Source organism: Anguilla anguilla, chromosome 15 (assembly GCF_013347855.1).
Source record: "Anguilla anguilla isolate fAngAng1 chromosome 15, fAngAng1.pri, whole genome shotgun sequence".
NCBI lineage: Eukaryota > Metazoa > Chordata > Actinopteri > Anguilliformes > Anguillidae > Anguilla > Anguilla anguilla.
In genome coordinates this window covers 8,513,527-8,528,664 of record NC_049215.1, presented here as the reverse complement: position 1 = coordinate 8,528,664, position 15,138 = coordinate 8,513,527, and the positions used below count along the sequence as shown (strand labels likewise).

General features: G+C 50.5%; 1 protein-coding gene across 1 annotated transcript in view; it reads left to right on the top strand.

Annotated features, from left to right (window-relative positions):
- LOC118214560 (bromodomain adjacent to zinc finger domain protein 2B-like) overlaps positions 1-14,119 on the top strand; it is a 36,145-nt gene extending 22,026 nt beyond the window's left edge. Inside the window, exons 19-37 of the mRNA XM_035394633.1 lie at positions 76-141; positions 398-538; positions 2,132-2,386; positions 2,998-3,221; positions 5,319-5,393; positions 5,486-5,714; positions 5,986-6,048; positions 6,182-6,326; positions 6,820-7,496; positions 7,931-8,210; positions 8,643-8,798; positions 9,308-9,468; positions 9,866-10,209; positions 10,733-10,868; positions 11,069-11,215; positions 11,396-11,450; positions 11,550-11,784; positions 12,089-12,232; positions 12,701-14,119. Coding sequence (XP_035250524.1) covers positions 76-141; positions 398-538; positions 2,132-2,386; positions 2,998-3,221; positions 5,319-5,393; positions 5,486-5,714; positions 5,986-6,048; positions 6,182-6,326; positions 6,820-7,496; positions 7,931-8,210; positions 8,643-8,798; positions 9,308-9,468; positions 9,866-10,209; positions 10,733-10,868; positions 11,069-11,215; positions 11,396-11,450; positions 11,550-11,784; positions 12,089-12,232; positions 12,701-12,854 — 3,687 coding nt within the window. The 3' untranslated portion in view covers positions 12,855-14,119. The remainder of the gene's footprint in view (positions 1-75; positions 142-397; positions 539-2,131; positions 2,387-2,997; positions 3,222-5,318; positions 5,394-5,485; positions 5,715-5,985; positions 6,049-6,181; positions 6,327-6,819; positions 7,497-7,930; positions 8,211-8,642; positions 8,799-9,307; positions 9,469-9,865; positions 10,210-10,732; positions 10,869-11,068; positions 11,216-11,395; positions 11,451-11,549; positions 11,785-12,088; positions 12,233-12,700) is intronic.
- Positions 14,120-15,138: the final 1,019 nt, after the last annotated feature.

Genomic DNA, 15,138 nt, shown 5'->3' with positions numbered 1-15,138 from the left:
TCGTCGTGTTTCATGTTGGTGTCGAAAAGAGCGCGCGTGGCAGCCGGCCCTGACAGCCTCTTTCTGCTCCAATAGGAGCGTGAGAGACGAAGGCAGCACATGATGCTGATGAAGGCGATGGAGGCTCGGAAGAAGGCCGAGGTACTCGATACATGAACCGCCTGCTTGAAATTGTGAACTGCTTTCTAGTCTGTGCATTTTTCTCTTTTACACTTAAAAAAAAGAAAGAAAATGTATGGAGTGTGTGTTTTGGTGTGGGGACTGTGAACCAAGCATTTTTCTTTGGAAGTACTGCGGTATGTTCCGAGGCCTTCTCCTGAATCCTAATAACGTAATCCTCGGCGCGACCGCTCGCGTTAGCGCGCGTTGCTAACGTGTCCGCGATGTGCCCCTGAAGGAGAAGGAGCGCTTGAAACAGGAAAAGAGGGATGAAAAGCGACTGAACAAGGAGAGGAGGCTGGAGCTGAGGAGGCTGGAGCTGGAGATCGCCAAGGAGCTGAAGAAGCCGAACGAAGACATGTGCCTCGCCGACCACAAGGTGATCGATCGCGTTACGACTGACCAAAAAAACAAAAACAAATGAATGTCATTGAGGTGAATATCATGGTACTCTCACTGCTCTTGGTTTAGCAGAGGCAGAGTCAGGAAGTGTCAATCATAAGGGGATTCAGCAGGTCTGGCTGAGTGGCTTGGAGGAGCCTCTCTCAGGAAGGGCTCACAGTCTTTCCATTATTTACAACGTGCATAATAGCTGAGCGTCGGTTTGGTAAATGTTGGCGGTCTGTCATCGGCACGCAGGCTTTGGTCTCCAGGCCTGTGTTTATGTGTCACGTTTCATAAATATAAGCCATCTCAGTGACGGGTGCAAATTTAAATGGGTGAAGGAGGTGCTACATTAATGCAGAATAGTGCCATCAAGTGGTCATTGGCAGTAGCGCGACGAGAGGACTCCATGAACCCGTTTCTCAGGCTTACCGCAAGATGAATGTGTTTAGCTCCTCGATCTTTGAGCACTTCAGCAGGAGAGCATGAATATGAAATGGCGCAGATTAATTTCTGCGTACCTGTCCCCCTGTGTGGACAAATTATTATTCTCAGTGGTGAGCTTGAACCATCAAAGCCAATGGCTGGAACAGAAGAGCAGACCGAACTCTTTTCCAGCTAGCGGTGGGGATGCAGGTCCATTTTACATTACATTATATTACAGGCATTTAGCAGACGCTCTTATCCAGAGCGACTTACACAACTTTTACATAGCATTTTACATTGTATCGATTTATACAGCTGGATATATACTGAAGCAATTTCGGTTAAGTACCTTGCTCAAGGGTACAAAGGCTGTGTCCTACCCGGGAATCGAACCTGCGACCTTTCGGTTACAAGCCCAGTTCCTGTGCTACACGCCGTCCTATACATTGTACATTTATTCTGCTTTCTCAAAAACAAATTACGAAAGTATGTGAACAGGAAATCGGAAATCACATTTTCAGTATTACAAGACCACGGCCCATGTGTGTAAATGAAATTTGAATATACAAAGAATTTCTACTTCAAAAAAATAACCGATAAGTATAAAAATGTTCTGCGTGTAGAAATGATTGAAATTGCACCGTTGGTCATAAAGCGTGGTTGCCAAGGGGACACACAGTAAGGTAACTTCAAAAGGAAGAGAGGGCTAGCAAGGTAACTTGTACAGAGGTTGTAAAGAGACAGCACTCCTGAACAATGAAACAGGCGGCAAGGTTGGAGAAAACCTGTTCCAAAAAAAATCTGGATTAAAAGGGCTGGGTGTTTTTACACTCCTATTGGAAATACAAAAGCCAATATTGTATTGAGAGGTTCATCCTATTCGTTTACTTATATGATAAGAACTTAGTATGTAAATAGGCCTACATTATAAGATATCTTATACATTATAAGGAATCTAACCTGTGATTTTTAGGTTACAAGATCAGCTCCTTACCCATTATACTACACTGCTGCCTGGGTACACATCTCTCATGAGGAATCTCTCCTGTTGGAAAAGACTTCTGTGACTGAAACTTCTGTGATTTGTGTTGTGTGATTGAAGGCTTCGTTTGCGGAGTGGTTTTGAGAGATTAAAATGCGGCTCCCTCCCCCCCCCCTCCAGCCCCTCCCGGAGCTGTCCCGGATGGCGGGCCTGGTCCTGCCGGGCAGCGCGTTTTCGGACTGCCTGATGCTGCTGCAGTTCCTGCGGAGCTTCGGGAAGGTGCTGGGCCTGGACGTGGGCGCGGACGTGCCCACGCTGGGGGCCCTGCAGGAGGGCCTGCTGAACGCGGGCGAGAGCGTGGGCGAGGTGCAGGACCTGCTGGTGCGCATGCTGTCCGCCGCCGTCTGCGACCCGGGCATCCCGCCGGGGCTCAGGGTAGGACGTCCCGCCCGTCGGAGGCCAACCCCGCGCCCCTTTCCCGCGGCGGCGCTGGGGGCCGTCTCATTGCGCTTCCCTACGTCCGTTTGGTCAGGTCCTCTTACCCAGAGCAACTGACAATGGAAAAACAGCAAAGTCGGTTCTGGGTTTTCAGTCAGTTCAGGAAATGGACTGCAGTTCAGCTCATCGGCTGAGAAATGCTCTTTAAAGGATGTTTTTGATTCACAAACTTTGTTTCAGTAAATTGACTGTATTGACTGAATGTAAATAGAAGTTAGTCCAACTGAGTGATACACATTTGCACACTGGCACAGTTCTCCTGTGAACATGCAGGCTGGCTGTTACTGCTGTGTTTCTGTCCCACATTCATTTATTGATATTAGGGTATGTGCTTATAGCTCTTTTTAATTCAGCGAGGGCATAAACGTAGTTCATCACAAAAGCAGATCTAAATCCTTCAGTCACGCTTCTACTGGCCCTCGAGCATTCCTCAAAGGAGTCTGGATGTGACTGGCCGGTCTCCTGCTGCCATATATGGTATTAAAATGAAAAGTGTTCCCGGTAAAGGAAAGCCGCGTCTTTGACCCGCTCCCCGTTTTTCCACACAGACCAAGACGGCCCTGGGGGACCACCTGACCAACGTGGGCATAAACCGGGACAACGTGTCGGAGATCCTGCAGATCTACATGGAGGCGCACTGCGGGCGCACGGAGCTGGCCGCCGTGGCCGCGAGCCTGAGGACCAAGGCCTTCCAGGCCCACACGCCCGCGCAGAAGGCCTCCGTGCTGGCCTTCCTGGTCAACGAGCTGGCCTGCAGCAAGAGCGTGGTCAGGTGAGGCGTCCGCCCCGCCCCGTCGCTCGCCCCCTCCCTCTCTCCCTCCCTCGCTCGCTCGCTCGCTCGCGTCTGCTCAGGTTTGGGTCAGGAAGTGCTCGCCGTTCCGTCGCCGCCTGTCTTTTTCTCTCGACCGTCGCTCGTATTTTTCTCTCGACCGTCGCTCGTCTTTTTCTCTCAACCGTCGCTCGTCTTTTTCTCTCGACCGTCGCTCGGCTTTTTCTCTCGACCGTCGCTCGTCTTTTTCTCTCAACCGTCGCTCGTCTTTTTCTCTCGACCGTAGCTCGTCTTGTACTCTCGACCGTCTCTCGGCTTTTTCTCTCGACCGTCGCTCGTCTTTTTCTCTCGACCGTCGCTCGTCCTTTTCTCTCGACCGTCGCTCGTATTTTTCTCGCGACCGTCGCTCGGCTTTTTCTCTCGACCGTCGCTCGTCTTTTTCTCTCGACCGTCGCTCAGCTTTTTCTCTCGACCGTCGCTCGGCTTTTTCTCTCGACCGTCGCTCGTCTTTTACTCTCGACCGTCGCTCGGCCTTTTCTCTCGACCGTCGCTCGTCTTTTTCTCTCGACCGCCGCTCGGCTTTTTCTCTCGACCGTCGCTCAGCTTTTTCTCTCGACCGTCGCTCGTCTTTTTCTCTCGACCGCCGCTCGGCTTTTTCTCTCGACCGTCGCTCGGCTTTTTCTCTCGACCGTCGCTCGTCCTTTTCTCTCGACCGTCGCTCGGCTCTTCCGTTCCTCCGGCGGACGTCCTTGTTTGTGCCCGTTGGGATTTGACCTCTTTTGCGTTTGCATTTTAGGCGTTTGGGGCACTGTCAGAATAAGGATGTGCTAATAGCAAAGCACTTTTTGTGTTACTGCTTTTGTGTTACAAATGTACAATTTGTGTGTTACAAAGGGAGTCTTTTTAATACGGACTGTGTTGAAAGTAACACAAAATGTGTTCTCCTTTTTCCCTGTGTCTTTACGGTTGTAGCCACCTGCATACGTCTCTTACAATATTCTCATTTATTTCGGCCAACTGTACAGAGCCCATATTTTGACAATGCAGCTCAGCTTTCTAACAAACTTTTCAGGTAATTTGCGTCTATAAAAAGGGCTTTTCCTTTCATTCAGAAATGTTTAACCTTTACGTGCCTCAATGTCAGAGCCATTCACGCTATGAGAAATCCAGCTGCGCTTCCAGACTGCGCACGGGGGTGTAGCGCAAACAACCGCGAGCTAACTAGCGGGCGCTAATGAATGTGTTATTTCGCTCCGAGCGGAACGCGCGTTGTGAATCCCGAAATAGGCCCGAGCGGTGGGCGCAGTGCCGTTCAACCGCTCTTCCCTCCCTCTCTCTCTCTCCGTCTTTTCAGCGCATTTCTACGGGCTCTCTCTGCTGCCCTCCGCTCGAGACAGGGTCCTTTCTCATTATAATCTCTGTGCGATGAGTGGATGCGTAACTGCGGAAGTAAGCTTTCGCTCCCAACGTGAGCTAAGCTGCCTGCGCCGATGCGAAATGGGACATGGAGGGGGGAAAAGTATCCGCAGGGACGTAGTGGATGATATTCAAGTTGTTAGCTTTTCAGGTTTCGTCTGTCCGAGGTCACTGTTTGTGTTTAATTATCCTGTCATTTATTTTCGCGCACAGCCTGTGGGCAAGGCTGCTTTACATTCTCGATAACATTTCTTCCAGTTGGTACTTTATAGTTTGCTCAGCGTTTATGCGGCACGTTTCGAGAAATCGATATCGCGCGCGAGGCTTTTTTTATACGAACAGATCCTCATTAAGAAACTTCTCGTCGCCGCCGCTGTTTTTCCATAATCAGCATTATGCAGCCGAAACCTGCGCTTGTAACGTCTTATCTGCGCCGTCCATGATCAGACTCAACACCGCGTTAAATATTCATCCTGAAACAAACCTGACGGAAAGATTCGGAAAGACAATGCCCCTGTTTAATTCATACACTTTTACATTTTTAATACCGGCGACGCTCTGATCAAAGGGAATTTGCGTCACATTAAAAAGCCGCTTAGATGAAAGCGTCGGGTTTTCTACCGCCAAGCAGATTCTGGTGACATTTCTCCTAATGTTGTTTTTTTTTTCTTCTCCTCCCCACAGCGAGATTGACAAAAACATCGACCACATGACCAATCTCAGGAGGGACAAGTGGGTCATCGAAGGCAAGCTTCGCAAGTGAGTCTCCCCTCTCTCCATGGTGCCCTGAACGACGGTGCAGAATATAAATTTTATTTTGACTAAAATTTGAAACTTTTCCCTGCCCCCAGGCTGAGGAGCATCCACGCCAAGAAGACGGGGAAGCGGGATTCGGGCGTGGGGGGCGAGGAGACCCCGGCGCTGGGCACGCCCGCGTCCGGACGCAAGCGCAAGCGGAAAGCGGGGGACAGCGACGAGGACGAGGACGAAGACGAGGACAGCGACGACCAGGGCGAGGAGGACGACGACGAGGAAGAGGAGGGGAAGAAAGGGAAGAAGGCGGAAACGTGCGAGGAGGAGGTGGGTCGCTGTACCGTCCTCCCCCTCTCTGCTGCTCGTTCAGTCCACTGTGGGGGACGGGACAGCTGTGAAAAAATGTCATACATCTTCAAATGTCAACATTTACTGTCCTTGGACTGCTGGGTAAACATATAGGTAATTGTGTTGATTATATGTGGAGCTATTCCTGGAGGGTAAACTGCAGAATGACTTGAACGTTTTCACCTGTTTGCGGTAAATGCCACAGTTTTCTTCCACGGTAATATTAACGCTTGCTTCCCTTCTGTTTCAGGACGAGGGGGACCAGACAGCCAGTGTCGAGGAGCTGGAGAAGCAGATAGACAAATTAACGAAGGTAAACACTGAGCTCACCTGAGCGTCGCCCGCGGTGACGAGTTTGGATTTTTCGTCAGATTCTGGAGGTGAAGGAAGCGAGGCGGCTAACGGCTAGTGGCTAACGGCTAACGCTGTGCTTCTCTGCTCCCCAGCAACAGAACCAGATCCGGCGCAAGCTGTTCGAGGCGTCCCATTCGCTGCGCTCCATGATGTTCGGGCAGGACCGCTACAAGCGGCGCTACTGGGTGCTGCCGCAGTGCGGCGGGGTCTTCGTGGAGGGGATGGAGAGCGGAGAGGGTCAGAAACTACTTTTGTAAACGATGTGTGGTTTTAGATGAGGGAGGCAATCAACGTTTGTCCTTACCCTTGACTCATTGAAGTGTTTGTTATTCTCTCCTTGAGCATGGTTTGGCATAGTTCAATAACCACTAACTCTAACTGAAGGCGAAAGAAAGATATACTTCAATTTATGTGTAAGTCGAAGTTAAGGATTCATTTTAATTGAGTCTAGGCCAAAGAAAAAAAATGTTACTTTGTTCACTGGCCGTCAGCAACTGAATCTGCGTTCCTGATCTACTCTGTCACTGTGTGCACCTCAGAGCTTAGAACCGCCCCCTTGTGGCTGCTCTGTGCTTGTTTGGTTTGGACTGTGTTGATTAGAAATGCCCCCTGGTGTGTGCTCTGTGCTTGTTTGGTTTGGACTGTGTTGATTAGAAATGCCCCCTGGTGTGTGCTCTGTGCTTGTTTGGTTTGGTCTGTGTTGGTGTTGATGCTGATCTGTCTATCCCAGGTCCAGAGGAGGTAGAGAAAGAGAGGGAGAGGCTGAGGCGGGCGGAGGAGCTCCAGATCAAAGAGGAGCCCCCCGAGGTGGTGGAGGAGAAGCCGCTGGAGGCCGGCCTGGAGCTGAGCTTCGAGGGGGAGCCCCCGGAGGGGGGGAAGGAGGAGGAGGCCTCCCCGAACCTGTTCCTCCAGAAGCCCGACTCCTTCTCCAAGCTCAGCCAGCTCCTGGAGGTGGCCAAGCTGTCCCCGGAGTCCGAGGAGCTCGGGCAGAAGGAGGACGGCAGCCCCCGGGCGCCCCCAACGGCCTCCCCCTCCCCCTCCGGCACGGCTCTCCAGGCGGGGCTCCCCGGCACCCCCCCGCCGGGCCCCGCCCAGCCCTGCGCCGAGGCCAAGCCCGACCCCGCCCCCTCCCCCTCCCACCTGAGCAGCCCGGCCAAGCGGGGCAGCCCCCACCCGCTGCTGCCCAACGACCAGCTCCTGCGCGTGCTGACGGAGAAGAGCGGCCACTGGTTCAGCCTGCTGCCGCGCTCGCCCTGCGACGACTCCTCCCTCACCAGCGGCCCCGCCCCCCGGCCCGCCTCGCCCCGCCCCTGCTCCTCCTCCTCGCCCGCCCCCCCGCCGGCCTCCGGCTCGCCCGGCCCCCACGGCGCCGCGGGGATGGGCAGCTTCGCGTTCTCCGCCGTGCAGGTACGCGCTCCGTCTCTGCGCTAGCGGGAACCGCTAACGCGCTTCTCCGGTCCTCCGAGAAGCCTTTCCGCTATCGCAAACGCTTCTCAAAGAACTCCACATTTAATGATGCAACTAATAAAGCGCTTGATGGCATTAATAAAGTGCCTAGCGAAGCGTTTGATGCTGAGTATATTGTGTAGTGACGGGGAATCGCAGTACTACTGTACTCATCGCGCTCGAGGGCTGGACTAACCCCTTGCCCGCTCTTTCCTCAGACGTCTGTGGAAATGACATGACATTACAGGAATTTAGCAGACGCTCTTATCCAGAGCGACTTACACAACTTTTACATAGCATTTACACTGCACCCAGCAGGATATATACTAAAGCACCTTACCCATTATACTACACTGTCGCCCTGAAACGCGTGTGTGTTCGTGCGCCCCCTGCAGGTGAAGCCGGGCGTGCACCTGATGGGCATCCCGTTCTGCGGGTGGCCCGGGGGCATGGTGAGCCCCAACCTGCCCTTCTCCAGCAGCCCTCTGCCCTCCATGCTGGGCGGGGGGTACCCCCTGCTGGAGGGCAACGCCAGCCCCTTCCTGGCGCCCAGCGTCTCCACTAGCAAGAGCGACTCGCCGGCGCCCTCTAGCGAGAAGCCCCCGTCTGCCCCGTCCCCGGTGCTGGAGGTGGCCAAGCCGCAGGACTACCCCGACCCCCGGCCCATTCCAGAGGGTGAGCGGGTCATCTGCACTTCTTATGCATCTGAATGATTTTGCTCTGTATAGGTGATCGATCACAGCTAAAAAAAGCACTAAATGCTATTATATTTATAACATATTTCAAAAATATTTTTTGTCTTGGATATGAAAATTTAAGAGTGTTTCATGTTTATCATTTCAAAACATGTTTCAAGTTCTGATGGGTGTGTGTGTGTGTGTTTGCAAATGTGTGTGCGTGTCTGTGTTTGTGTATGTGTATGCGTGTGTGAATGTGTTTGTGTGTGTGTGTGTTTGTATATGTGTATGCATGTGCATGTACGTATGTGTGTGTATGTGTGTGTGTGTGTGTGTTTGTATATGCTTTTTATACGTGTGCATGTGTGTGTATGCATGTATATGTACACGTATGTGTGTATGTGCGTGTGTGTGCATGTGTTGCACGCAGAGATGCTGACGGGCTGGTGGAAGGTATCAGACATGGAGGAGCTGCGCTCCCTGGTGAAGGCTCTGCACTGCCGCGGCGTGCGGGAGAAGGCCCTGCAGAAACAGATGCAGAAGTACATAGAGTACATCGCCCAGGCCAGCGCCAGGAACAGAGACGGTGAGTCCGCCATTTTCCCGCTGCCTCTCCCACCGCACACACCACCTACCCGTCCGCCATCTGTCTCCTAACAACCTGTCACACACACTGCATGATGAGCCCCTAACACGAGCCTCTACACACAACTATAGAGCCATTCAGAGGACGCATGTTACACTGGCCGGACCGGTGGCCTATAGCAAACCTCTATGGTAGTGTGGATGAATGCGCTGTTTTGATTATATCACTGGTAGTTAATAGCAGCCTTTCGGTCCGGGCCTGAGGCTCACAATGGCTGAAGTGCAGGAGGGTGATTGAATGATGGGCAGTGACAGCCCCTGCCTGTGACCCAGGTGCACTACGCCGTTACCCCCAACGAGATGCACAGGCCGCGTTTGCTCTCGAGTCCCTGTAACCGCGGAGACTGTCGAATGGCGTCCCGTCAAGCGCCGCGATGCCGTTTACACCGCTCCGAGCGACTGATACTGACCGAGCGCTGCTCCCTCACCCCGCCCCCCCCCCTTCACCAGTTTCGGCCATCGACCCCAGCGAGGCGGAGGAGAACCAGGTGACGGAGGAGACGGTGGCGGGCTGGTGCGTGGAGGAGCAGGCCATGGAGATGGACATCGCCGTGCTCCAGCAGGTGGAGGAGCTGGAGAGGAAGGTCACCTCCGCCAGTCTGCAGGTCAAGGTGAGGCCCACAGAACCCCCTCCGCACACGGCACCCCTGCTCCGTTTCCCAAAGCTGAGCGCCGCTCAACAGCTGAGATGGGTATCGTTTCCTTTGTGCTGATAACAGTGCTTAAAGAATACTTTTAAAATAGTACCGGTGCCTAAACAGTGCCTGAACTGACACTTTCTTTAAAGTAAAGAGCAACTGATGACATTAAAGGACATCTTTTTTATTAATTGAACAATCAAATTTGGTTTCAGTACCCATCCCTACTCAACAGTCAACTGCAATTCAATAAAGAGACAAAGTGTACAAGCGTCCTGCGTAAAATTATCCCATTTCAACTGGTTGAAGTGTACATAAACAATGACAGGAAGTGCACGTTTCCCACAATTCCATATCCGTCCGTCCGCAGGGATGGATTTACCCCGAGCCTCACTCGGAGAGGGAGGACCTGGTCTATCACGAGCACAAGCCCTCCTCCGAGCCGCGTCCGGCAGGGGGGGACAGGGAGGCCGGGGAGGGCCGGGAAGAGAAAGACGGCGGCGGCGGCGGCCGCAGCGGTGGCGGCCATGCCGGCGGGATCGTACGACGCGTCAACAACCCCCTAGATATAGCAGTAACCAGACTGGCTGAGTTGGAGAGGAACATCGAGCGAAGGTATCTGAAGACCCCCTTAGGTACCACCATTCAGATCAGACTGGATAATGTGGGTACAGTCACAGCTCCTGCACCATGCAGCAGTGCTGATGGTGAAGGGTAGGTCATCCAGACTCCTTCCGAAACCTTTTTTTTGTGCTTCTCTGCTGACTGGAGCCTATTTTAAAAATTTATTTTATTTTTATTTATTTATTTGTTTTGCCTGTCTTCGTTTTTCCCGGCTGCTTTGTGCATCTTCAGTTTTTTTGTTTTGTTTCTTTTTCCCCCCTCAGATTTATTTTTTTTGTTCACAGTACTATGGTGTGTTGTTACTGGAACTGTCCTTTTTTTGGTCTGCTGCATGGTGCGTCGTGCTGGTATCCCTGGTGACCATAAGCTCCTCCCCCCCTCTCTGTCCTTTGAGCCCGCCCCCTGGCCCACGTGAGGCATGCCCCCCCCCGGTCCTCCGGCGGGCAGACCCGGCTGCTTTGCCACGCCCCTTTTTGCACCCCTGTGTCTGTCTGTGCAGCGCTGTTGTGGTTGTGACGCGTTCGTTTCGTGTCGGTGTTTGTGACGCTGTGTGCACGCGGGCGGGCGCGGCACTGACCTCTGTTCTCCCCCCGCGTCTCCTCCTCCGTGGCAGGGGTGAGGAAGACCTGGCTCCGGGGATGAAGGTGTGGCGCAGGGCGCTGGGCGAGGTGCGCAGCGGTGCCCAGCTGGCCCTGTGCATCCAGCAGCTGCAGAAGTCCATCGCCTGGGAGAGGTCCATCATGAAAGTGGTGAGGGAGCCGCCTGCCCTCCCCAGCCTGTTAGCGTTCAGCTAAAATAGCTTCACCTTAATTTCATTACTAATGAAGCGGATTTTCCTGTTTGTGTGTGTGTCTGTCTGTCTGTCTGTGTCTGTCTGTGTGTGCGTGCCTGCGTCTGTATGTGCATGTCTGTCTGCGTCTGCGTCTGTGTGTTTGTGTGCGTGCTCCAGTACTGCCAGGTTTGTCGGAAAGGAGACAACGAGGAGCTGCTCCTGCTTTGCGACGGCTGCGACAAAGGCTGTCACACATACTGCCAAAGACCCAAGATCAGCACCATACCGGAGGGGGACTGGTTCTGCCCTGCCTGCATATCCAAGGTAACCGCACCAGCAGGGTCTTCAGTCTCAGGTGCATTCAGCTGCACCGTCTCATACATCTCCCTGATTTACAGGCAGAGGGCAGACCCTGGAATAAAGCATACGTACCTGTTACCTGCCTGAGAAGGTTTGGCTTTAAATGAATTAATAATGCTGTGTTTCTGTCTCTGTGCCATTCAGGCAAGTGCCCAGTCCCCAAAGAACAAAAAGCTTCCTAACCGGTCTGGAGGAGGGGGTGGAGGTGGAGGAGGAGGAGGTGGAGGTGGTGGAGGAGGTGGAGGAGGAGGAGGAGGGGGAACAGGGGGAGGAGGTGGAGGAGGAGGAGGAGGAGGAGGAGGGGGGAAGAAGAGCGCGGACGTCAAGCGCAACAGGAAGCTGTCGGCGGCCGGCGAGGTCTCGGAAGATGACGCCGCGAGCGCGAGCAGCACTCCGAAAAAAGGGGCCAAAGAGGCCAAAAAGAGGAAAGGGGAGGAGGCGCCCGCGGCCAGCCAGCCAAAACAGGACAGCCCTGCCAGCGCCAAGAAAGCCAAAACCGCCAGAGACACCGCCAAGGACCTGGCAGCCTGCAGGTACTCCACTCCTGGAACGGGGTTCCAGGGTAAACGTGCTCTTCTAGCGGATCTGACTGGCTGCGGCCAGACCTGTCAACTCCTAATCCCCTGACTTGTTAAACTTTAATCCACTGCACTACGCTCTTGTGTGAGGAATCAGTGAATGTAACTAGCGTGAGGTCACTTCCTGTCAGTGTTGCCATACTGGGTGGATTCCTGCCCAGTTGGGCTTCTTTTTTATGTTACTGTGCGGGGGGAAATGGCTTTGGGGGCGGGTTCACCGTTTTTCAAATCTGGAAACGCTGCTTCCTGTGCTCGGCAGTGTCCTGCTCTCCGAGATGGAGGGACACCAAGATGCCTGGCCCTTCCTCACCCCCGTTAACCTGAAGTCTGTTCCCGGCTACAAGAAAGTCATAAAGAAGCCCATGGACTTCTCCACCATCCGCGAGAAGCTCGGCAGCAGCCAGTGAGTGGCGTGCTGTCACCGCAAAGGCAGCTGTGCTGTCAGCCGTCTGCACACGGACTTACGGTTATATAATAAATACTCTGGCCTGGATCCAGTCCACATTTGTCCTTAACTTCTAGAAATTTTCTGTAAATGAGTTTTGTTTGATTTTTTCCCCCCTCACCATTACTATTGGTTTGTTAAATTTTGTAGTTACTGAACTCTCGAGGCAATGATTGTGGAGAAAATTAACACCTGTGTTTAACTGTGTCAAAAGAGGACAAATATTGATTAAATTCAGGCCACTATCTCACTCCAAAAAATTAAAAGGTCAAGAAATTAATGTGGTGAACATTATGGAAAAGTGGATTCCTGAATTCACTCTCAATGTATTGTATAATTACCAATGGAACAGAACTGCCTTCCAGGGCTTTTGTGTCTTATCATAATCATAACATCATCATTCTGTCTTTTTTTCTCCCATTTAAGGTACCAAAATCTTGAGACGTTCATAGCCGATGTCAACTTGGTTTTCGATAACTGTGAAAAGTTTAATGAAGATGACTCCGATATCGGACAAGCTGGGCACGGCATGAGGAAGTTTTTCGAACGAAGACAAACCGAACTCTTTAAGACGAACTAGGCTTGTTTGGACTTTACCTTCACCGCCTGGGACCAGCTGTCTCCATATTTCCATATCCAGAGTTGAGGGTTCGCGCACCGTACCGAGCTAAAGCAAGCGACTCGCCTCTCACTCTCAATACCCAGGGCTCCTAAAAGTAATCGTTACCTAAACTGATTTACAACGCTGGTTTGGCTAGAACAGGAAACACTCACCCAAAGAGACAGGGGGTGTCTTAGTGCAATACCATTTCCTTTAAAGAACCCGCACTGAACTTACCACCATCAGAGCTGTAATCAGGAAAGAATTCTTTCCAGTACCTGTAAATATATATTCATTTTGTTTTTGTTTTTTATTAATTATTTTTATTTACTTTATTGTTAATATTATAGTGAATGTATTTAATTTGTTAATTATTTATGAGTGAAAAAGGTCCAGTCTTCATTTTCTATGAAAAGGAAGAAACAGCAAAAACTGCTTTAAAAATCTAAAGGAATGTTTTTCAAATATAAAACAAAGCCAAGAAAAAAAAATGATACTGTTTACACTGTCGGTGCCTCCAGGCACTAGAAGATTCATTACGGTGACACTGTAAAGCTGCACTTATATATGAATTTGTTTTTGCATCACTTGCAAAACACAGCGAGGCAGCGTACACATCTGTATATACTGTTCATTAATGTTAATATTAAGTCTCGTTTGGAATATGTATGATGTGTACATATCGTTTCAGACATCAAATATTGTCCATGCCTTAGAATTACTGTAGCATTTTCTTTTAGTCTTAAAAAATGATTATACGTATATCGCCTGTACAGTACGTTATCCTCTGCGAAACACTGTGGTCTCCTTAATCTTGGTAGTGCCTGCCTCTCCAACAGGGTGTAGGGGATATTGTTTTGGTTCCCGTTTTCTATTTTTTTAAAAAACATTCATTTTAATCCTCCCAGGCCTCAAAATTTTGACATGATCATTTCTATCCGTATGAGATATATTGTGACGCACAGTATTTTTTCGTAAAAAAAAAAAAGAACATTTCCCTCCGCGCGCCTGGCCAGCCGGCCCCGGGACACACGGACGTTTGTGACCTCTGTGTTTGGATATTGCTGTGTGTCGCGGCCTGCCGGAGGCCAATAGAGCAGATTTTTTTGTACCTGAGTCAGAGTACTTGAAGTTATTTTATTTAAAGATATCGTGGAAGAAGGTAGCATTCTTTTTGTAGGAGTATTATTTTTCACTAGTGTGTGTGGCACGGATCTAATAAAAGGATGTTTTTCAACCCAGTATTACTTTTGGGGGTTTTTTGTCGTTTCATCTTTAAAGATACTACGGTGACACGTGCTACAGTGGTCCACCACAGAGGTGTTGCTTAAAGACTATATAATCTGTACCACCAAATTCTGCCCTGTGCACAACCAGCCAATAGCAAGCTATTATAGTAAGTACTGAGAAGCATTTTAGCCAATGAAATGATGTTCATAACAATGTATAGGTAGTCAGGCTTGCATAAAAGAACACACTTTGTTTCTCCTGCATGTACAAACCATAATTTTTTCAGTTCACACACGGAGAACACACTGGCAAACAAGTAATTTAGACTTTATGCATAAAAAAATTGTTGTTTTCCAACATAAAATAATTTTCCAGTGCCTAAGTCTAAACCAAAGACTCAGCATTTGGAGGCTTTGGAAGAAATCACTCATCTGAGTGAATATTTCTGAGGAGGACGGTGAAAACAGTCACCGCAGAGGGCTGTTCAGTGAACAATTTGATCACATTTTATATCGGTGAGCACCTAAATACATCCTTAAATCATTATTATTATTATTCAGTACACTTATGAATAAAGAGTAGGCCTGAATTTGAATAGAAAATGTGGCATGTGAAACAGTGGGACGTGTACACGACATGTTGAAGGGGGTGGGGTATTTGATGAAAAACTTCAATCAATGGATTAGGAAACTAGATAGCTAATGCAGTTATTTTCAACAATCTTCCAGATGCCCTGCTGCCAGAGATGGTTGAAGGGAGAGCTAGGAGGGGGAGGTTGACAGGCAGGGGAAAGGGAGCTAATTTCAGCACACTTCTTCCACGGGCATGTAAAAAATCCTCCATTCTAAAAAGAAACAATTTCTAAATTAAAGTCTTTGTTTCTATAAAGTAACCCCTAAAAAAATCCTGGTTTCTGTGGTTGGAAAAAAAAATCCAAACACAGAAAACAAAGAAATCATTGTTTCTAAACAGAAATCTTCATTTCAATGAAGAAGCTCCCCCATCCCCCCGGAAAAGTTATGCCTGGAGGGCG